Source organism: Benincasa hispida, chromosome 12, assembly GCF_027475165.1.
Source record: "Benincasa hispida cultivar pf3 chromosome 12, pf3_genome.v1.1, whole genome shotgun sequence".
Classification (NCBI taxonomy): domain Eukaryota; kingdom Viridiplantae; phylum Streptophyta; class Magnoliopsida; order Cucurbitales; family Cucurbitaceae; genus Benincasa; species Benincasa hispida.
The window spans coordinates 45059882-45084129 of record NC_143489.1 but is presented as its reverse complement, the minus strand read 5'-3'; the positions used below and the strand labels follow the sequence as shown (position 1 = coordinate 45084129).

At 39.1% G+C, this 24248-nt stretch overlaps 1 protein-coding gene across 1 annotated transcript; it reads right to left on the bottom strand.

The window, feature by feature from the left end:
• Positions 1–920: 920 nt before the first annotated feature.
• Positions 921–18081, bottom strand: LOC150032016 (cysteine--tRNA ligase 2, cytoplasmic-like). Its single transcript, XM_090307988.1, has 10 exons — positions 17745–18081; positions 17262–17453; positions 16127–16190; positions 14561–14722; positions 13503–13673; positions 13135–13416; positions 12927–13052; positions 12488–12721; positions 1992–2108; positions 921–1605 (listed from the first exon to the last, which is right to left on the bottom strand). The coding sequence occupies exons 2-10, from the start codon at positions 17426–17428 to the stop codon at positions 1273–1275; spliced, it is 1656 nt and encodes a 551-aa protein (XP_090164114.1). The 5' UTR covers positions 17429–17453; positions 17745–18081; the 3' UTR covers positions 921–1272.
• Positions 18082–24248: the final 6167 nt, after the last annotated feature.

Below are 24248 nucleotides of genomic sequence, written 5' to 3'. Positions count from 1 at the left end.
TGAGCAAATCCATCTCATTTTCCTTCCCTTTGTGCATTACGTAGAAAAGCATGCAGAAAAGCATGCTTAATGTTGCTTATACCTGTAGTTCTCTGTATTTCTCTGTTTTAATAAGTTCCAAAACGAATTCAACAATCCAAGTGAACATCCGCTTCTACTGGGGGAATTCACACTTGGCTGCCCCTTCAAAATTTCTCCTCTCCCAAGCGCCAACTCTCTCCAACAAATCCCTGATAGCATCGATGAACAAGTTTCATCAAGGAATTTGGAGTGCAATCGATCTCCTCTCTCTCTTAGACGCCGGCAAATATGTATCAAACACTAAAGCAACCGGCGGTGACCTCCACACATCGGCGACCAAAGCAAAGAAAAAAAAGGTAAAGGTTTTAAAAAAGGTAAAATACATAAGACAAAAATTCTCATCTTTTCTTTTCACTGCTGGCCACATCCAATTTCTCTCCGATGGTCTGTCCCGGTCATCTTCTCCCGCAACAATAGCAACACCAGTGGCAATGGCTTTCCGAAAAACATAACCCAATGGCGGTGACACCTTTTCTCCACAGACGACAACTAAAGAGCTCATATCTCCTCAACTGTCAACTCCACATGTTATAGAAGTCACAAAACAAAGGGTAATATTTTAAAATGATAGGAACAAAAATAGAGTAAAACTCATATAGGTATTTCAAACATAATTAGATTTTTTTAATAACAAGAAAATGAAATAATATAAGGACTACAATTTAAAAAAAAATATATCTAAAAAAAAAAAAAAAACTGGCTCACACAAGGAATCCTGCTGAAAGAAGGGAAAGACGGGACTCCCATGACATTATTGAAACATCTTTGCTGATCACATCAGTCATGCATATAAACTAAAATTCTTTCAAGAATTCTACTAATATTTGGGGGAAAAACTAGCAAAAATTGAACCATAAATTTCCTCTTGGCCCATAATCAATTATTTCAAATGAAATTCTCATTATAACAGGGAGTCGGCTGGGATTAATTTTTAGGGGCTGAACTGTGGTATAAGTTAGTAGTAAATTCTCTCTCTTTCTCAACAATTAAATTACGTATAAATAAAGTTACATATATCTGTAGGCCAAGCAGGCTCTTCCAAAATGTATCAGGTTTCGACATTAATGGCCAAAAAGTGTTTACGAATGGCCAACAATGTAAATCTCATCCTCCATCCCTCTTCGCCAAACGAAAAAGACGCAACATCAGATGGGCACAGTCACCTTCTTTTCCGCCTCATGTGGCTGAGCATCAACTGTTTGCTCTTGAACTGCCTTCAAGTTCAACTGCTGGCGGCTGGGCAAGTTGCTGCTCCTTCGGCTTTTGCTCCACTGGACTGGGCTTGTTCTGTTCAGATGGAGGAGGCAGTGGCGCCAGTTCTACAGGAACACACGGCCTCCAGATGGTCTCTTTACCAACATCCATGAGAGCTATGCCCAAGTAAGATAGCTCGGCTCGGATATTGTCACTTCTCGCGAAATCTTTGTTTTTTCTAGCTTGTGTTCTATCTTCAATCAAACGGAGGATATCATCTTCCACCATCCGTGCTCTCTTCAGTGCTTTGTCCTTCAACTGCTGCAAAACCTGAATGGTGGATTGCATCTTTATGTTTCATATTCAACAAGTTCAATTCTAATTCATTTTTCATCTTGTTCTCTTCTAATCCCTAATGTTTCAAAATATTTTATTTTTATCTTTTAACATACATAGACTTCATTTCAGTCATTAATGTTAAAAACTTGTTCCAGTCATTAATGTTAAGCTAACATGTTAACGATTTGGAAAACAAGATTTGTGTTAAATGTAAGACCAAAATCTAATTGCAAGAATTAAAAATACATTTGTGTGAAATTCCAGAAATCAAAGTCTTTTGAAGAGCTGACCAAGCCAGTAAGAGTGTGAAGATTAAAGAAGCAAAATAAGATATGAACCTATGGAAATAAAATATATATAAGACAGATTATATTTACTTCAGAGTACGTAAATGACGACAGCAATCCAAGAACATCTAGAACTTCTCTCAATTCCTTCTTCACATTGACAAGGGACTGGATCATGGACAGTTGCTGTTTCTTTGGTTGCTTCTTCTGATAAAATAAAAAACATGGTTATTCTAAATGGAAAAAATAAAAAGAAAGAAAAGAAAAAAAGAAAAGGGGCGTAGGAATTCAGACAAAAAAAATTCCCGCTGTATTTAGTTTAGTAGATTGATTTTAATTTATCAAGTTGAACACTAAAATAAATGGAAAATTAACATATACAAAACCAAATTAGATAATAAAACCAACCTAGATCACCCAAACACTTGGCTAACAAAACATAAGAAATCTGATAGGCCTCAGCCACAGGGAGAAATTTGAGAGCTCCATTCCTCTCCACAATGCTCAAAAAGTTGGATTACAGTAATGAACCAAAAGTATTCTCTCACCACACACCCCAACGACACATAATCTCACCTTGAGGCCCCCTAACCAACAATATTCCTTTCTTGGGCCAACACTAACTATATATTTTCCTTGCACGAATTTACCCCTCCTCTCTTACCTCTCTTACGAACATACACTCTAGTGACTTGGGGCCTATCATTACTCGCCCCCAAAGAGCCACCTTGTCCACAAGGTGGAAATCTGGAAATTGCTCCTTGATAACCGAGGCAAGCTCCCACGTAGCATCCACAGGGAGGCCACCGTCCCGTCGAATTAATACCTCCAAAGCTCCCTCATTATTGGGAGAGTTCTGCAGACCTAACACCCCTGCTGGTTGGAGCTTGAAAGTCTATTCATTGGCCAAATTGGGAGGTATTGGTAGATTTGGCAGGTTGTTCCTACTGCTTTTCACAAGAGTGATACATGAAAGACCAGATGAATATTCGATTCTGCTGGCAACGTAAGCCAATGGGCTACTGCTCCCACCCGTGCAGCAATTTGGAAAGGCCCAATGTAGCGTGGTGCTAGCTTCGGATGAGCATGGTTGCATAAGGAAGATTGTTGATATGGCCTTGGCTTCAAGACACCCAGTCTCCTACTGCATAATCGACCTCTCGTCGTTTTTCATTTGCAGCCTTTGTCATGCATTGTTGGGCTCTATTTAACTCAACCTTTAGAGTTTTCACGTTCGTGCGGCAATGTATCAGTCTCATTAACAGCACTAAACCCCTGTTCATAATGCAAAATTGGAGGTGGAGGGTAGCTATACAATACCTCGAACTGTGTTAAACGCGAAGCTGTATAAAACATGTTATAATTAAATTCTGCCCAGGGTATCCACTTTGACCACTGCTTGGGAGTGCCCATTGCAAAGCATCGAAGGTAGGATTCAAGCCCCCAATTAACTACCTCAGATTGACCATCGGTGTGAGGATGGTAGGTGTACTACGGTGGAGCTGAGTTCCCAATGAACGGAATAACTCTTCCCAAAACAAGCTGATAAAGATTCTGTCACGATCCAATACAATGCTCCTGGGATAGCCATGCAAACTTACGCTTTCCCTAACAAAGGCAGCAGCTACGGATTTTGCAGTGAATGGGTGCTTGAGGACAATGAAGTGGGCGTACTTGGAAGGTTAACTACCACCATTATAGTATCATACCCCTCTGATTTGGGCAACCCCTCATATCCATGGTATTATCCTCCCAAACTTTGTCCGGAATAGGCAATGCTTGTAGAAGTCCAGTCGGGGCTAAAGTCAAATACTTTGCTTGTTGACATATTGGGCAATTCACTACAAATGCATGCACTCTCACCTTCATTCCAACCCAATATACCTCCCTTGCCAATCGTTGATATGCCTTCAAGGCTCCTTGATGTCCTCCCCACTGGACTGTTATGAAATTCATTCAAAAACTTATAATCCGAACTCTTTTTTTCAAAGGAATAGTTGGTGAATTTGCTAGCAGGACCAACCGGCCTTTGTAACAGAGAACATCTCCTTGTAACGAATACCCTATAGGTGTAAACCCCAAAGAATGATAATTAGTATGTTAATTAAAATCAAGTATAAGTTAATGTAATGTTTGTAGGGAAAGCTGATAAAGAAGAAGGAAAAGTTTCAAGTATGGAGAAACAAGGCTCTCGGGTAGCTTTTGCATTGAGAAAAGGTGAGGAAATTTGGCCAAGTGTGGAAGCTAAATGTGCCATGATAGCCCATGCGTTGAAGGTTGTTGAGGTGTGTGGCAGCCATGCTCCTAAGAGGTTAGTTGAGCGCATGATGGTATGTTGCATGGAGAAAAATGACCAAGTGCTGGCTGTGAGTTACCATGCAATGGGCGTGGGCAACGCGCCAACCAGAGCCAAGTGAGGTTATGTGGGGCAGCAAAAGGAAGGCGTTGGACGCATGGCTAAGGCTATGCGATGTTTAAGCAAAGGCCACGAGCAAGGGAAGTCAGGCAATGACACTAGGCCAAGCAACAGACGCATGATGTGTTGAGGGTGAGCATTGGCCAAAAGGGTATGCGTCCAGATGTGCCATACGATGGTTAGAGAGTATTGAACCATGCAGTCTCCACTATAAAAGTAAAGCCTCGATTCAAAGAGTCGGTTTGAGCAAATTACTCATGCTATTGAGGTGTTTCCAAAGCCATTTGAACAAAGGTTAAGTGTAGTTGAAGCTCTAGGGCTGCCAAAAGGAACCTCCAAGGAATTCAAGGTGAAATATGAAGAAATCCCCAAGAAGGTCAGGCTCTCGGATGAATCTGACCAGTGGTGAAGATTGAAGGATTCCAACCAAACCAAGAAGTATTCAGGGTAAGCAAGTTAAGATGTTTTTAACGAGTTTGTAGAAGAAAATTTTCCAAGAAAAGGTCTGGAAAATAAGTTATTTGAGCTCAAAGAAGAATCTAGAATTTTGGTTTGAATAAGCAGACAACTGCTTAGGTTAAGCAAGTAAGCAGCTTGAACGGCCAGACGGTGACGCAGGTGAACACGCACGTGGAGAGCTAAGTTGCGTGCAAGGGATGTGCTGGGCTTGGCGTAAGATATGCATTGGACCATGCGGCGTATACTGAAGCCCTAAGCACAAGGGGATGCTGTGTGAGCGATAGGCTGCACAATAGTTGCGAGCGAGGATGTGTGAATAGGCGCACAAGGTGCTGAGCGCAAGGTTGCATGGGAGGTGTGTTGGCGCGCGGCTGGACGAGCATATGAGGCATGCGATGGGCACATGGATAGTCTTGTGGCCGCACAACCTAGAAACATAACTCAAGAAAATACTAAGTGTTGAACGCATAAAAGGGTATGCATGGAGCTTGAAAGGGATGCTTTAAGTTAAGTATTAAGTCATTCAAGTGAGTTAGTCTCACAAGAGAACTTATGGCATTAGCTAAACATGGTTATCATTTCCATAGGGTTAACACCAATAGGAAAGGCTTATCAACCCTAAAAAGAACGCCCAAGGCTGTGAGTGACAAAACTAATATTTTTCCAATGTTTTAGTAACATATGTTTTACTTGAATGTTTATACTCATGCTTCCTTATGTTTAAAGAATGTTCAAAATAATTTCCAAGAAAACTAGATTTCATGAAGCCTATTAACGCATGCTAGTTTAAAGAAGTTTATGAAAGCATGGTTTAAGTATTTCTATACTTAATTTTCAAGAAGCATGCATGGGAAGTTTTATGTTTAATAGTAATGATATTTAAGCATATGATTTACGATGTTTATGCATCCAAAGTATGTCTTACTTCAAAGTATGAATATTATGATGATTTTTAGAACCCAATACTATAGGACAATGAGAAGTTATCTGGGCAGTAGTACCTAAGGTATGACGTTACTTAGTTATTACCACGTGAACATAGGTAGAATTGACGTTGGTCATGTTGAGAATACTCCACATCAACTAAGGTTTGTCGCTGAGGGATTGAACAAAAGGGTTCTCTCTCAACTATGGAGCATGTAAGCTATGTTTCAAGCTATGCTATGTTTGAAAGTTTTAAGCATGATATTTATGATTTATTAGTCACTCAGTAGGCTAGTAGTTTACTCGTTTTAAATTTTTTTTCCCAAATAGTGGTCAATTTCCCAATGGTTAACTGCATTGCTGCTCTCCCACCCAAGGACTCCAATTTCAGAAAAGTTTTAGGTGTTTACTTGTAAATGTCTGTACATAAGTGTTGTTTATGTTAGGGACAAGGGCTAAATGTTGGGACCCATTGAACCCTGTATCTGTTTATGATGTAAATATGTTGTGTGCTTAACCCTGGTTGTGTTATCTGAGTTTAAGTATTTTAAATTGTTATTTATATATTTCAGGTCTAGGTAGGTTAAGAATATAGGTTAGCCAGTAAATGCCACAAAAGGATTGGTAACTGTTGTCCTCTATGAGGCCACCCATCATGAAAGTCTACGAGAGGAAGAAGGGCAAAAGAGGAAAGATGGATATGGAAACAAAGAGTGGGAACCAACAGGAGGGGACCATGATGGAAATAGGAGGCACAAACCACTAGAGGGCAGCAAGCATTTGGGGGAGCCGTACAGAGGAGGGAGGACCAGTGTTCGGGTATTTGTAGGACCTGCGGGGAAGAAGGAAAGAGGAGGGAATGCTTTGGGAATGAAACCTTGGGAGAGTCGACCTCTCAAACAGTCGAGTATCCTTTTCATTTCTACCTTGTAGTATCATTGTTCTTTTCCATCTGTTATTTCCTTTTGTTAGAAACGCTTGAGGACTGTAAGGTTTGCTAGTTAATATCATAACTCAGGGAGGGATCTAATACCCTGATTCTTGGAGTTAGGTGTCTGGTTGGTGTGTGTGTGTGTTACTGTTGTTCTTCTGCAAGTGAACCGAGATCCTAACATCGTCACATTTTCTTTTGGATTAAGAGGGTAATCTGGGAGGGGGTGTGACAATAGGTGCCTATTGTCCTACCAATAAAGCTTGTCGAATCTCATTCAAGGTGGTATCAACACACACCTGATCAGTAAAAATTGAAGTGTTTATACCCCTCGATCACACTGAGCAACCCTAACTTAAGAGCTGGAGGCAACCTTAATAAAGCATCAACCGTGAATTTTTTTGGCCCACGTTTGTATTCAATCGAGAAATCAATAGCATAGTAGCTTTGCAATCCAACGTTGGTATTCCCCAGCAACCACCCTCTGTTCAAGTCAGAATTTCAAACTCTTCTGATTTGCCTTTACAATAAAGCATCTACCCAAAAGCTAGGGGTCTCTGTTTTCGCATCAATACTGCCCCTACTCCAACACCTGAAGCATCCATTTCAATCTCGAATGGTTCCTCAAAATTAGGAAATCCTAAGATCGGTACATAGATCATGGCACTTTTTAACCTCTGAAAAGCATCTCCTACCTCCTAATTCCATGTGAAATTCCCTTTATTTAGCAGTTGTGTGAGGGGTCGCTAAATTGTCCCATAATTAGCAACGAATCTCCTTAAATAGCTGCCTGTTAATCCCCAAAACCCCTTCAATTCCTTGACATTTCTAGGTATTAGCCATCATTGCATAACTTCAATTTTCCCGGATCAACCAAGACACCATCAACATATGCAATATGGCCCAAGTATTCGATATAGGGGCCCCCAAACTGGCATTTCTTGAAATTAGCCACAAACTGATCAGAGACTAAGATATCCAGCACAATAGTCAAATAGCCTATATGATCCTCCGTTGTTTGACTATATATCAAGATGTCATCAAAGAATACCAATAACAAATTTCCTCAAATATGGCCTCAATATGTCATTCATGATAACTTGGAATGTGGACGGGGCATTTCACAAACCGAATGGCATTACTAAGAAATCATAACGGAATGAGTACCAAGGCGGGAATTCCATTCACCATGCCTCCTCTACCGCACACCGCTTCCTCAACCATAACCCGAACAATTCATATCGATCGGAAAATTCTCTCTACCCTTGATTGTGTCGTTAAGAGGGAAACATTTCAAATTATCTGAGCAAACTCGCTCAAACACTCATTCCATCTTTGTTTCATAGACATCTCTTGAGTGGCTTGCTTCATCTTTCAATTTAATTTTCAGTGAACCGCTGAACCATAAGTTCTTTAGGAAATTGAATGATGAAGGTGTGACACCCTCTGACTTGAAAAACACAGCAATAAGAATGGTTACTTTGCAGAGCTCACTCTCTTGGAACACTCTGGCCACTGCACTATTATCCTCATCCCATATATGGAAAATAAATTGGGATGATTCTCTTTTTTCTTGTTGGTTTTGGATTACCCTGGTCAGCCTCACCATACAAACAATTCTGCAGTGGCTTCAAAGCCACAATCTTACAAGGCTACTATTCAATCATCCTCCACCCAATCGAGGCCACCCTATATGACCACAACTACTATTCATGCTAGCTCCTCCCGCTCATCAGCCCTGCTTCATCCCCAATTTGATTGGAATTCTATGGTGGTCCAACTCTTTACACTTGGAGACTCTTGGTCATCTATTCGCGACACAATTCAATCATCCCTCTCAGCCCACTGTACCATTAATCCTCTTTCTGATGATAAAGCACTGTTGCATGTTTATAATCATGAGACATCTAAAAGCCTTTGTCAAACTACCGATTGGGTGATTGTGGAGAATAAGAAGAAAATTAAGTTCCTCTCTCCATCATCTTCTTCATCCTTCAAACAGCATGAGGTTGGATTGATGTCTACAATCTTCCCTTACATTGTGGTCGCAAGATATCTTCAAGCAAATAGGTGATTTATGTGGTGGTTAACTCCGTTCATCCGATCAAACTGAGAGAGGCCTTATTCTCTCTTTTGCTCATTTGAAAATCAAAGAAAACTCTAGGGGCCTCATTCCTTGCGAAGTGCATCTTCCCTCAGATTTGGCCGGTGGTGTACTCACGGTCAGAATCCAAGTCGTGATAGATGGGTCAAGCAACCGCCAGAGAGGAAAGAAACTGTCAACTGAGATTTCCATTGTTGGAAGTGCTATGATTAAGGATCTCCATGAATCAAGGGTTACCGAAAAAGGAATATCCCAAGCTATTAATTCCTTGTCGACGGTTTCCCCTTCTCTCTCCCCTTCTTTATAGTCGTTTGATTCCCCTAAACTTAAGGAGATGCCAAGCCAACAACCTCCTCTTTTAGCTTTCAACCCCAAATTTCCAGCCCTTCCACCTCTGCCTCTCCTTCCTTCTCCCAACCTTCTCTTTCCATAGTTACTTTCCGAGAAAGGCCCACTTCCCTCCACGTTGGCTCCATTTTCTCCACCTCAACCACTGCTTCCCTCCCTCCATTCGCTGGTTCTAATACTGAAAGGTATCCTTCCAGCCCTGTAAATGAACCTAATTGCCCTACCCGTGACTCAACGTTTACCAAACTGCCCCTTGACTTGTCTATGTTTGGAGACCAATCGAACGAATCAAATCACCTTCCCCTATACTCCCTTCCTCCCCTCCCAACCGATCTAAGCCCTAGCCATGTCTCCACATCTCCAATTACCTCAACCTTAAACCCTCCTACCCCGATAAGTGATTTCCCTTCTCCTATCTCCCCTCCTTTCTCCAACAGCTTGCTGCATCTTCCCTCCCTTTCGGTCTTAATGACTTGGCTTCATTGTTGTCAAAACATGGTTTATGTGTTATGGTCATCCCAGCTGCTCCTAAAACCAAGAAGCCATCTGTCATGGCTAGCAAAAACCCAAATTACAAAGAGAACTACTTGGTCTCTATTCATCAATCCACTATGACAAGTGATAAAGGGAACTACCTCAATCACGTCTGAGAACTCCCACAACAGTAATAAGAATAACCCCGATTAACTAATTGGTAAACAACCCCAAGAAAGCTAAACATATTTTGGTTTAGAAAATTGATCGATGATCAAGAAGAAAGGAGAACTTGTTCCTAACTTCAAGATTTCGAACTTTCTACAATCTAATTTAATTTATCAAACTAGATTGAAAGTCCTAAAACATGCATTCTAAACACAAGAATACAAAGAAAGAGCATAAAGCTTGAGAGAATAAACTCTAAGGAAATTTCATTCAAATTCAAAATGTTGTTCTCCAATGACAAAAGTACATAGGTATTTATACTAATTGAAAAGACAACTTGAAAGGACACGACATTTCACCTAATTGACTAGGTTCAACAAAAACTCTTCAACTACAAATATGAACCTCCATAAATGTAAATACATTATTATAAATTGATACATTAAATATTAAATATGTGAATGAATCTGAATTTCTAGATTCATTATGACTTTTGGTGGCTTTGATTCTTGAAGGGTTGCAACTCTTCATATTTGGAAGCTTAACGTGGAAGCAAACCTTTTAATGCTCTAGCTCCTAATCTTTATCAATTATTTGCTATTAGTCTGCAAACTTGGCCATAAGGGAGAGGGTACTTCGGACTATCAATGAAATTCCTTTCTTGGAATGTTCGGGGCCTCAATTCTTGGATGACCTTGGTTAAAAGACTTATCCAGCATCATAACCCAAGCATTGTTCTCCTCCAAGAAACAAAACTACCATCAGTTGGTTCTTTTTTTATTAAATCTATATGGAGCTCCTCATGCATTGATTGGATTGCTTTGGACACTTTGAAGTGAACCTGATTTTTCTGTCCTTGAGATTCAAGGTCATTTTACTCTCTATCCCTGTTTCTCTGGCATTTTTCTTTTGGCTTTTGCTTTTGGCTTACTACAGTTTATCGTCCATCTAATAATGTTTACCAGTCTGATTTTTGGCAAGAGCTTGATGACCCTATTGGTTTGGGAGGCGCGAATTGGGTTATTGGTGGAGATTTCAACGTCACAAGGTAGTCTTGGGAGAAATCTTATGATCCCACAATCTCCTTCAGTATGCATACTTTTAATGAAAGGATTTCTACTTACCACTTGCGAGATATTCCTTTGCCAAATGGTTGCTTTACTTGGTCTAGCACTGGTCCCACTCAATCTCTCTCTCTTCTTTATCGGTTCTTTCTCACAAAATTATAATCTTGAATCCAATAAACTAAGGTCCTGAGGCTATTTAATGTAGTTTGAACTTTATGTAGTGACATAAATGTGGATCAAGTTCAAATATATAGCCAAAATGGTCTATAATATATGAATAAGGTTGGGCGCCTTATTCTGGAGACACTATGGATGTGGCCCACTTTGTAGTTAGTACAAACGATGTGATCCTGAATCGTTCATTTAGAGATATGTGAGTGAGGGGATCCTATGCAATGAGTTTGCATAAGACTTAACCATGAAATAGTCACTTTTTACGTTCTAAACGTCATTTTATGTATAAAACTGACTATTTCGATAATTGATGACCTAGGTAACTTAATCTTAATCCTGAGCTAACTATGAACTCCTATTCACTCGGAATTATCCTTAGATCTGCATAGGTGAGAGCAACTCATCATTGCTGGCCCAATAAGCCTCCCATTTCAGGGGTAAGATCAGGTGGATAGAGGATCGACGGGTCTAGCTTCTAAGCCCATAAGAGGAGACACATAGGAGATAGAACGGATATGTTGGGTTTCAGTTTAACTATCTACCGTGTGTGTAGGTAGGGTTGAGAACAGACTCATTCAAGACTGAGGTTTGAATGTTAACCTCATAATTGTGATATGCTTGTATTATTATGAGTTGAAAGAGACTCTATAAGTTGTTTACACTCACTGAGCTTCTTGAAGCTCATTCTTTTCTTTCATATTTTTCTTCTCAGGTAGCAAAAGATGAGGAGTTCCAAAATGCTGCTAAGGTCAAAGTCTGTCACGCCACAACCACACTTTCAGTTTAAAGTTGTTGATGTAAACTTTGTAGTTAAGTCTGGCTGTATAAACGTTATACTGTTTGTAATAAAATGGGTTTAGTCAAATAGTTGTTTATATCCTTGGCTTAAAGTTTAATGAGTGCAAAGGTTCAGATGGGTAGTATATATCATGAAAGAGTGATATCTGTTGTCTTCATGCCTCCTTTCGGGTTCTAGAGGTAGGCTCGGGAGGGGGTGTGACATTACAGTAATGAACCAAAAGTATTCGCTCACCATACACCCCAACGATACACATACTCTCACCTTGAGGCCCTCTAACTAACAATATTCCTTTCTTGGGCCCACACTAACTATATATTTTTCTTACCAGAATTTACCCCTCTTCCCTATCTTATGAACATACACTATAGTGACTTGGGGCCTATCAAAATCCAATTATGAAACATCTAAGCCTAACCAGAAAAACACTACCAGGTACACTTGATGCCAAATATTCACACCGACAGAAAAGTTCCAACACAATTATAAAATTCAGCACCTACAGAAAATAGTCTAGCCCAATCACAAAAGTGTTCACATCTAGCAACTCTCTGCGAGTGAATTTTTTTTTTTTTTTTTTTTGAAGGGGGGCGGCAATGACTCCACTGCTTATTCAAGTTCAAATTTTGATTTCATAAAATTAAAATTTTTAAGTAATGATATAAAACAAATTCCCTAGCATTGACTGTGGAGACGTGCAGGATGCATGCAAGAAACTGTACCTTCAACGATGCCAAAGTACTATTTATAAATTTCAGAGCTTCCTGGAAGGTGCCAGTTAATATATGTGCCGTGTTCAAGTCATCTGCCATTCTAGTTTGAAATTCAGAGCGTAGATTACTGATGCATTCTTCAGCAGCAGAGCTAACAGGATCTTTTTTGGCTGTTTTTCCCAAACCGTCAGTAAGGTTTTCCCCTTGATGTTGTGATAAAGCATCTTCACAATCTTGCAAAGTCTGCCATTTACACAAAAACAGGCCATGAATATCAAAGAGACTGGTCATTACAGAATAATCCATCATGAGTTGAATATACCACCACCTTGCACCAAGTACAAATGACTGACCATGGGTTTCATTATGAAAAATATATATAATATTAAATGATTGACCATGGAATGACTGAGGAGATTGATCAGTAGGCATCGATGGGATCACAAACCTGGTATATATAATAAACCGTATCTGATGCACTATCCAACTGAGAGATAGTGTAATTGAGAGGGGACCGATAATGAGCACTTATTAAAAAGTGTCTCAAAACTAATGGATGATACCTTTCCGTAATCTGCAGGATGTAAGAAAAATGTAGTAACACCAAAAACAAAACTTGTTTAAAAGCTTCAATAGCTCCTTTATGCCCATCCTACCTGGCGAATGGTGAAAAAATTACCCAGTGATTTGGACATCTTTTCGTTATTATTGGTAACATGCCCATTGTGCATCCAATAACTAATTTTACTCTCTTGGCAGGCAGCACAGCTTTGTGCAACCTCATTTTCATGATGTGGAAAGATCAAATCGATGCCACCTCCATGGATATCAAACCTAAAAGTAAGATAATGAGCGCTCATAGCACTGCATTCTATATGCCATCCAGGTCTTCCAGGACCCCATGGACTTTCCCAACTTGGCTCACCAGGTTTCGCAGCCTGCACGGTTTATATTTATTACAAACATTAAACAACCAATTCCTGTTCCTACTTACCTCATAGCCAAATTGATATCTGCTTTTTACCTTCCACAATGCAAAGTCAGCAGGATTACGCTTTCTCGAATCCACAGCAACCCGTTCGCCAGCCCTATGATTTTCAAGCTTTTGTCCCGACAACTGTCCATAATTTGGAAATTTGTCCACAGAAAAGAACACGTCTCCATCAACTACATAGCCACATTCATTCTTTATAATCTGCAAATTTATCGACCAAAAATCAAATAAGACAGGGTCACGACTAATTGTTCCCTTCAATTCACAACTAGAATAAGGAAATCTTCAGATGAAAAAAAAATGACTAGACATTTATAAAAGGCAAAACTCCATGGTTTTCAACTACTAGAGAGAACGCTCCCTAAATTAATCATTTTTTTGTCTTGGAAAAGCACTTCGACCTTCATATGAAAACTGAAAAGAAATTTTTTTATATAAATAAAAGTCCAAGCACGCATTTCAAGAACCTCCTACATCTGATTGCTAAGAAAACTCATAAGATATTAATTCTAGTAGTTGATCACCACAGCTTGTCCTCATTTGTCTCCTAGTCTTTTACTATTTACATTAGCCCTTGGACCACCAGGCATGGTGGTTTCCCATGAAAAGGGAATCATATATAAAATTTCAACACATAGTATTATGCACGTTTCATTTGTAGGTTTTTTCCACCAAAACAATATAAAAATAGTCACGAAAAGTGTCATAGTTATCTAGAAGGAAATAACATTTAAAGAATATATTTGGGTGGTAAGCACACAACACCATAAATATTGATGATCATTGACCAATCATTAAGAATCCTTGCTGCTAATTTCTGAATCACATTTGACTAGGTATGGGGCAAAATTATATAAGAGTGCAATAAAATATAATTGTGCACATGAGATATGGATGCATTCTGCAATTTAGAGAAACAAAAATAGCTGAATCACATTTGACTAGGTATGGGGCAAAATTATACAAGAGTGCAACAAAATATAATTGTGCACATGAGAAATGAATGCATTCTGCAATTTAGAGAAACGAAAATAGTTAAAGTTTGTTGTAGACAGATTGGATCGTTCAGTTGTTGTAAAGATCCATACCTGAGTTATCATATCCTTGATTTGTTCCAAGTGATCTGACACACGAGGTTGATGTGTTGGAGAAAGGCACTGAAGATCGGCCATGTCAGAAAGATATTCTTGGCAAAAGCGATCACTTAACGTAAATGGATTCTCCCCAGACTCGTTTGCCCGTCGAATTATCTGTTGATTGTAACAATGGCAACCTCAAGTACTGAAAAATTTACCGTGCAGAAAATGCCACACATTTACTATTAAGAAAATGTCAAAAATAAACAAATCAAATATTTTTTTCTTTTGATGAAATACCAAACTTTTACCGAGAAAAAGTGAAAGGGCATGCAAAAAAGAGCCCATAAAATGGAGGCAAACTAAAACAGCCTCCAAAGTCCAATCTCATAAAATAAGATCAAGCGAAAAGATTTAGCCAACGGATACCCATATAGACACATTGAACCAAAAAAACAAGACCAAACCTCACACAAAGGTCTCACAGGCCCAAAAGTTATGTTGTTTCTTTCTCATCAAAGGTCCTAAACAATAGCACACACCCCAACTAGCCACAAAACCTTCCTTTCTCACCAAAAGGATGATGGAGCAAGAACTCCTCAACCCTCTTTCTGCAGCCTCTACATCTAGCCAAACTCACATAAAAGCTCCTCCAAAAACCGACTCGAAACTGAATAAGAAAGATCACGCTCCCAAAGAATGTGACCAATATCTTCCATTGAGAACCCAATATTAGGACATCAAGTTGGGAACCCTCCCCAAAAATCTATCCAAGGTATTAATTCTTTAGTAGATAATCTGCCAAAGAAAAAAAAATCTTGGAAATTTTCACTCAAAGGGAAGGGATTAATTGACAAATAAAACAGGACTTATATGAGAACCCTTTAGAAGGACTAAGGTTCCAAATACATATCTCTCCCCCAGAGCAAAAGTGAAACTCTCCAAGCATCAATAAAAGATTGATATTATCAACCATTTCCCTATGACAACCCGAACGTAGGATAGGATGTGGACTGAGCCAAAACTTATAAACACTAATAAAAGCACCCTGAGATTCTACTACCATTGAGGTTAACAATCTTTTAATCTCTCCGCCAGCAGCAATAATCTTGTGAACACCAATCACTAGACAAATAAACAAGTCTATACTCTCAAATTTTCCTTGCCCCAACCTTGAGGAACCGACATACAAAAGTGTCTGGCCAAGGAACTATCCAAGACTACCCTCTCAATTTTTATTTTTTTTATCAGAAACGTTAACAGAATTACATGGTTTAAATTCGACAATTAAATCCAGCAGAGAGATCAATGGCATGGTTTAAATTCAACATCAAAGAAAAGATTAAGGTTTGGGAACATCAACTATCAACTGTTAGGCAATCAGACTTCAAATTGGCTATCCCAAGACTGTATTAGGTGACAAAGTCTATATTACTTTTCTATTTTAAACGATAGTTTGTCTCATATCGGAAAAAGATAGAACTCTAAGAAATCATCCCAACGGAAGTAAATCATTATAACACAATTCTTGCTTAATGTAAGATATATATATACACACACACATATCTACACTCTCACCTTGTCATCAACATCAGTAAAATTCCGCACATAAGTAACTTCGTATCCCAAGTGCTTAAGGTATCTGCAGGGATTTATACCAATTTGGTTACAATTTTAAAGCATTTGATTTTTTTTCCTTTTTTGTTTCTAAGAAGCATTTGATGAAAAATAAAGCTTCAAAACTGCAAACAAATCACCAGCCATGCAGAAAAATTCTAAATATCAAGAGAGTTTCAGATGCTACAAAAATCTAAATGTCAAGAGAGTTGGATAGATGCTAGGGATATCATTGGCTCTCATAGGAACAAGACACCAATATTCAATAAGCAACTTAGATTATAGGCACACAATACAATTCGTGCTTCACTTTCAAGGCCAGACGAAAGATACTAAAATTGGAAATTCACTTATTTATTATAAATATTGAGAAGAAGTAAAACAATTGAAAAGATTCACTTTGCAAAGGTATTCCATGCACTAAAATATTTTTTATTTCATGTCAATGGACCAATTTGTGACTAATAAAAAGTACCAAAGATGTTCCCATTATTATCTTTTTTCTTTTTCTTTTGTTGTTTTAATAAATAACTGAGGTTTCATAAGAAGAAAATGAAAGAAATAAAAGAAGAGGCTTCAATCCAACAAAATCAAACCAATACCATAATAACAAAAGAGTCTATAAACCGAAGCTCATAACAAGTATTAAACCTAGCCCCAGCTCTTCCCAGAAAAATAGCTGGTTTATCATTTATCAAGAACCTAATTTGGTCCCATAGATAAAGTTGTGCATCCTGGGTGTTTGGGTGCCTTCTTTTTTTTCTTTTTTTTTTAATGAAAAGGGTGTTTGGGTGGTTTGAACACCATGCCTGTTTGTTCTCAACTTCCCTACTCATGAAATGACTTGAACAACTACATATATATGCACAATTGATCTAAATTAGCATCTGCCTAAAGAAGAATTCGCTTTACTGTACATATTCTTTCTCCTTTTCCTTTTCCTATAATCTTTTCCCTCCTCTGCAAGTAACGGAGTATTGAATCTCCCAGAAACTTGATATCCTGGCGCTATCAAAAACCTCACTATCCAAAAGAAATAATATCTTATAAATGCAATCAATTGCCTAAAGAAATAAGAATGCAGAAATTGGTAAACCTGTACAGGACGTCAAAGTTTACGGCGGCGCGGGCATGGCCAATATGGCTGAAATCATAGGCCGTGATGCCGCAGACGTACATGCCAACCTTACCAGGCTCCTTCGGCGTGAAGACTTCCTTCTGCTGCGTCATCGAATTGTAAACCCTAAATTCCTCCTTCGCCATTCCGACGGCAAACGAGAAACTAAATCTGCATGAGATACCAAAGAGGAAAACTTTCAAATTTATGTCAACAATAATTCGAGTCTTTTAATTTCGTCAGTTTCACATGAGCATTGTATTCAGAATTAACATCACAGTTTTATTTGATATTCATCAATATTCGTTTCTTCACTACCATGCTTTGAATCTAAAAATGCGCTGAGGTTGTCCTGTCACGTAACTCCTCATTTTTTTCCCATTAAAAAAATCCTAACTTGGGTTATTCTAGTCGGTGGATGGGAAGAGAGAAAAATGACACAGATTGAGATTGAGAGAATACCGGTACGAAGAGAATAGAAAAAAGAGCGCAAACAGATAGGAGGAAGGCGGCAGCGGCAGTACGAGCAGGAGAAAATGGCAGAGTGGCGAGAGTTGCTAAAAGGAAGGGAGAGCCGGCGCCGCCGTCGGTGTCGGCGTTGGGCGTGAAGAGTGAGAGGGCCGAGGAGAACGCGAAGGAGGTGGAGCACGTGTGAGTAGGACGGGAGGGTGGGAACTAGGTTGATGGTTCGCTGTCTGAAACCCCGACGTCGTTCGACGAAGCCCGCCGTTCGAGTTTTCCTTGTTCACGGAGGAGCAGCAGGTCGCGCGAGAAGGAGAGGAGAGGAATCGCCAGGGAGAAGATCGTACGTTTGTCTTTAGGGTTTAAAAAAAAAAAAAAAAATGGGACGTTTAGTTTAAGATTTTCTACGTATCTGAAAATAAGATATTTGAGAATAAGATATCTGAGAATTAAAGATGTTTGGTTGTGCATAAAAATACTATCAAAATTTTGTGAACAAAAATTGTATTGCATTTAATTTAGGAAATTAAGTATCCAAATCTTATTATAATTACAATAGACTAATAATTCAAAGAATGAATAATATTAAATATATCAATAAAAAAAATAAATTAATTATGAATTAATAATAATTTTAATTATAATTATTTGAAAATTGAGTAATTTATAAGTAAATTATAATCTAGCACTGAATCATTTTCATTATTAATTAGGTTCAACATTAGTAATTTTACTTTTAATTAAATAATATAAAAAGATATATTTTAATGAACAATATATTATATAAATGTGAAGAAAATGAGATAAAAATATAATATATCAATAAAGAATATTAAAAAGTGTTTTATAAATATGATATGTTAATAATGAATAAAGTAATAAAAGTTATTCACAATAAATAATAAGTGATGATTATATATTCATAGTGAATGATCAAATTAAAATTAATCTCCATAAAATTACTTGATTATTAAAAAAGATAATAAAGTAATAAATTATTATTATTGAAAAATGAAGTTTAATACTAACTAAATTTGACTAATCACAATTTGCTAATTAAATATATTTAAGATATCATTAGTTAGTAAATTAATAATTTATGTAAAAAAATAGTTCCATTAATTTACTAAATTTTTATTATAAAATAAGTTAATTACATATTTTAATAGATCATTATTGATTTATTAAAATAAATATTTATATTATTTTTATTAAATTATTATTAATTAATTAATTAGTTAATCGTATTCAATGTGAAATTATATGTAAAATAAAAAACAGTTAGATAAGGGAAAAGAGAAAACCCACATGAAAGGAATAGGATACCCTTTATCTTGTGGGAAATGATGATGCCTGAAATAACTTATTCCCAAGCAAAGAGTTGAAAACTATGAAACAAACATGGGAATTGAATACATGTACCAATTCCCATGCAGAAAACCCGCCAACCAAATGGCCTCTAAAGGGTAATTTAGACTCTCACATGCTCATGTCTCATGTGATTTCCCGTATTTATTCTGTTGAGCTTTTTTTGCCTTAAAATTAACCTTAGATTTCATAAATATCGAGAGTTCTATTTTTTTGGAAATTTTGTATGCAAAAATGTTGAATGACCTAAATTTTAAAAAAATATATATATATCGAATGACCCTTTGTCGACGTCAAATTTGGATGAAATTACTAAAAAATACTTGTACATGTAGAAAAGCCATCTTGCTCTCGTTCTCTCTTAGTCTCGCTCTTGCTCTCGCTCTATCTCTTGGTCTCGCTCTTGCTCTCTCTCTTTTTTTTTTCACTCACAAATTACTATTTTCTCTTTGTATCTCTACTCCTCTTGGTCTCACTCTTTGTGACGCCCTCAAAGATCGTAAGGCAAAATCCGTCTTATTCCTTTTTATTTTTGGGTTTGAAATTACACGATATATATATAATTATTTAAGGAAAAGGGAGGAGGAGTTAGGGTTTAGTGGGGTAACAAATGGTTATAAATGTGGAGTTAATGAGCCCTCGGTTTGCGTGTAGAGAAAAGAAGAAAATAAAATTCTATTTTTTTCTCTCCTTCTTCTTCCTTCCAGTCGCTCGACTGCTGCCCTTCGTCGGCTACGTCGCTCGATCGCTATTTTCTGCCAGTCGAGTTTCTTCGATTTTCCGTTCCCATTCTTGTCGTCCGCCAGTCGCCGACCTCTTCTGTTCTACTAGGAACTTGGTTTTTGGTTTTTAGTTAATAGGTTTTGAATGCCTATCGATTTTGGTATGATTTAAGTTTACTCAAGATGCGTTGTTGCTCAATTCGGGGCTTCAAGATTTTTTTTTTTTTGGGCGCCTTTTGGTAAGCTATAATAGGTGTTCTGATTTAAATCTTATTTTCCCCAATTGGTTTGGTGAATATTTGTGTTAATTGGATTTTAAGATTGAGTTTTGAAACCTTTCAGTTTTGCTTATGACTGGTTTGGATTTCGTACTTGGAGCTCAGGTATAGTTTTGGTTAAGTCGGCATTTTTAGGTAAGTGGTTTAGAGACTTTTGGTGTATTTTGGGTGAGTTAGGTTGTGTTTATAAGGATTGACATTAAATTGGTTTATTCTAGGGAAATTCGAGCATTCGACTCAAGTCAAAGAGGGATTTGATTGATAGTTGGAGTTTTGTTTGCTAATTGTTCGGCATAAATTCGAGGTAAGTAGTTTACTATCGGTTTGCCCTCAATCCTAAGCATGTGTTACTGGTTCCTTAGTTGGAAAGAAATATTTTGATGTGCCTGCTGGTTAATGAAAATTTTGAAAGCTTACACTTATGCCACTGTGTGTCAATATTGTATGTCGTTGAAAAGTTTGTTGGATGGATAAATGGTGAACTATTGGATGATCTTAGCATGATTTATGACCTTGTTTGCATGCTTATGTCTGTTTGAAATTCCAGTGACTGTTAGTGTTGCCATTGGGCTATGTACATCGCATGTTGTGAGCCTTCGGGTTACACCCTATGCTTACGTACGGTGTCCTTTTGGGATCACCACTTATGTTTATGTTTGTGACCCCTGGGGGTCACTACTTTTGAAAGTGTGCCTTTGGGTTCGCCCCTTATGCAGGCCTATGATGCTTTTGTGCACTTTGGTCCAATGGAAAGACTAACAACCACTGAGTGAGCCCAGTAGTGGGTTGCTTACTGAGTATATTTTTATACTTATCCTTTTCTTTTCATATTTTTCAGGTAAGGGTAACGATAGACCAGTGCATAACAAGAGAGATCCATGACCTGACCATTTGGATGATTTACTGCTTCCGCACTTAGGTCTCATATATTAGAGTCTGGTTTAGGAGTTAGGCGTTTTAGAATCTTATGAAATATTCATTGATTTATTTAATTGTTATTCATTTTAAAGTTGGGTTAGGGGTACCCCGAACGATAATTTTTTGTATGTTTGCTCAACTTTATTTAGCATTATTTAAATTAAATAAAAATTTTATCTTTTTTATTTTATTATTCTTTGGAAAAAAATGTATTGTCAAGCCTATGCATGCATAAAGTCACATCCGAAAGTTGGGTCGTTATACTTTTGCTCTCTCGATTTTGGTCTCATTCTCGGTTTCCTGGCTCTTTCTCTTCCTTTTCTCACTCATAAATCACTTCTATCTCTATATCTCTCGCTCTTCCTTTTTCACTCATAAATCACTTTCCCTCCTATATCTCTCCTCTTTCTTTTCTCACTCATAAATCACTTTCTCTCTCTATATCTTCTGTCTCTCTTTCCTCACTCATACATCACTCTTCTCTCTCTATATCTCTCACTCTCTCTTGCACGCTCTCTCTTGGGAGGGCTCATTGCATATTAATCATATTCAATGTCATTGTTCTCTCCCTTCCAGGTACGCAATTCTCGTCATTTCATATTCTTAATCTTTTCTTTTTCGTCAAGTAGGGAGTGTTGATTTTCGTAGAAGAAGAAGAAGAAAAGAGGGAAAAAAAAGAGTTTTCACCGAAGTTGGTCCGCTGAAAAATAAGAAAAATAAGGGAAAAGAAAACAAGAAAGTTTTGTCGAAGTTGGTCCATTGGAGAAGTTGTGGTCGTACATAAGAAGGAAAGAGGTATTAAAGAAGGAGAGGAAGAAATAAATCAAGGATATAGTTGTAACTTCACTCACCTGACATCAGCAGAAGGTCATTTGATATTTTTCTTTAAAAAATGGGTCATTTAACATTTTAAATGTCTAAAATTGACTAATTGTCCAAATTTCCCCTATTTTTTACATGTATGGACAAATTAGTTTCATATATTTACAAAATTAAGAGTCAATTACCAAAAAAACCCTCATTTTGAATTAAACTTTAGAAAGATAAGGAAGGAAAGCCAAACGACCTCCGTTTGCAAAACCGTCTGGCACACGACTTTTTATCATCATTCTTAATCCCTGGGTCTATTTTCGTGCTTTTTCAATCCGAAGGTTTGCGCACAAAAAACGGCCCCCCGACGCAGCTCCCGGGGCCTCGGGGGCCATTTGGGATACCAAACGAGCTCCATTCCCAAAACCGTCTAGCACATGACTTTTTTTCATCGTTTTAACCCTGGGTCCATTTTTGCGAAAAGTGGGCCCTGAGGCCCCAGGGGCCATTTGGGGCAACTTAACGAGCTCTGTTCCCAAAATCGTCTGGCATACGGCTTTTTTTCATCGTTCTTAACCTCTATGTCCGTTTTCGCACTTTTTCATGACGGAATGTTCGAGAGCAAAAATTTGGCCCCGTGACCCTGCCCCGCGACACCCCAGTAGTGCCATGCGACACCCTAGCAAGGCACCGCGACACCCCTGCGGGGCTACGGAGGCCGTTTGGGCCACCAAATGAGCTCTGATTGCAAAACCGTCTGGCACACGCCTCTTTTTCATGGTTCTTAATCCCTGGGTTCATTTTCGCGCATTTTCGCGCCGGAAGGTTCAAGAGAAAAAGTGGGCCCCACGGCCCCGGGGGCCGTTTGGGGCACTAAACGACCTCCATTCACAAAACCATCTGACACACGACTTTTTATCATCATTCTTAACCCCTGGGTTCGTTTTTGCACTTTTTCACTGCGGAAGGTTCGCGCACAAAAAACGGCCCCCCGGCGAAGCCCGCAGGGTCCCGGGCGCCGTTTGGGACACCAAACGAGCTTCGTTCCCAAAATCGTATGGCACACGACTTTTTTTCATCGTTCTTAACCCCTGAGTCCGTTTTTGTGCATTTTCGTGCCGGAAGGTTCGGGAGCGAAAAGTGGGCCCTGGGGGCCATTTGGGGCACCAAATGAGTTTCGTTCCCAAAACCGTCTGGCACATGGCTTGTTTTCATTGTTCTTAACACCTATGTTCGTTTTCAAGCTTTTTCGTGACGGAAGGTTCGGGAGCAAAAATTAGGCCCCGTGGCCCTACCCCGCGACACCCCAACAGTGTCGTACGATACCCCAACAAGGCACCGTGACACACCCGCGGGGCCCTGGGGGTCATTTGGGGCACCAAACGAGCTCCGATCACAAAACCGTCTGACAGACACCTTTTTCTCATGGTTCTTAACTACTGGGTCCGTTTTCGTGCATTTTTGCGCTGGAAGATTCGGGAGCAAAAAGTGGGCCCCACGGTCCCAAGGGTCATTTGGGGCACCAAACGACCTCCGTTCGCAAAATGAGCACATGACTTTTTATCATCATTCTTAACCTTTGGGTTTTTTTTTGCACTTTTTCGCTTCGGAAGGTTCGCGCACAAAAAACGGCCCCCGGTACAGCCGCAGGGCCCCGGGGGCCGTTTGGGGCACCAAACGAGCTCCGTTCTCAAAACCATTTGGCACACGACTTTTTTTCATCGTTCTTAATCCCTGGGTTCGCTTTTGCGCATTTTCGTGTCGGAAGGTTTGGAAGTGAAAAGTGGGCCAACGAGCTTCGTTCACAAAACCGTATGGCACACGGCTTTTTTCATCGTTCTTAACAACTGTCCGTTTTCGCGCTTTTTCGTGTCGGAAGATTCAGGAGCAAAAATTGGGCCCCGTGGCCCTGCACCGCGACACCCCAGCCAAGCCATTTGACACCCCAACCAAGCCATGTGATACCCCAGTAAGGCACTACGACACCCCTGCAGGGCCCCGGGGGCCGTTTGGGGCACCAAACGAGCTTCGATCGCAAAACCATCTGGCGCACGCCTTTTTTTCATGGTTCTTAACCCTTGGGTTCGTTTTCGTGCATTTTCGTGTCGGAAGGTTGGAGCAAAAAGTGCGCCCCACTGCGTAGGGGTCTGGTTGGGGCACCAAATGACCTCCGTTTGTAAAACGGTCTGGCACCCAAACTTTTATCATCAATCTTAACCCCTGGGTCCATTTTCATGCTTTTTCGCTCCGGAAGGTTCACGCACAAAAAACGGCCCCCCGACGTAGCCCGCGGGGCCCCGGGGTTCGTTTGGGCACCAAACGAGCTTCGTTCCCAAAATCGTCTGGCACACGACTTTTTTTTATCGTTCTTAACCCCTGGGTCCGTTTTTGCGCATTTTTGTGTCGGA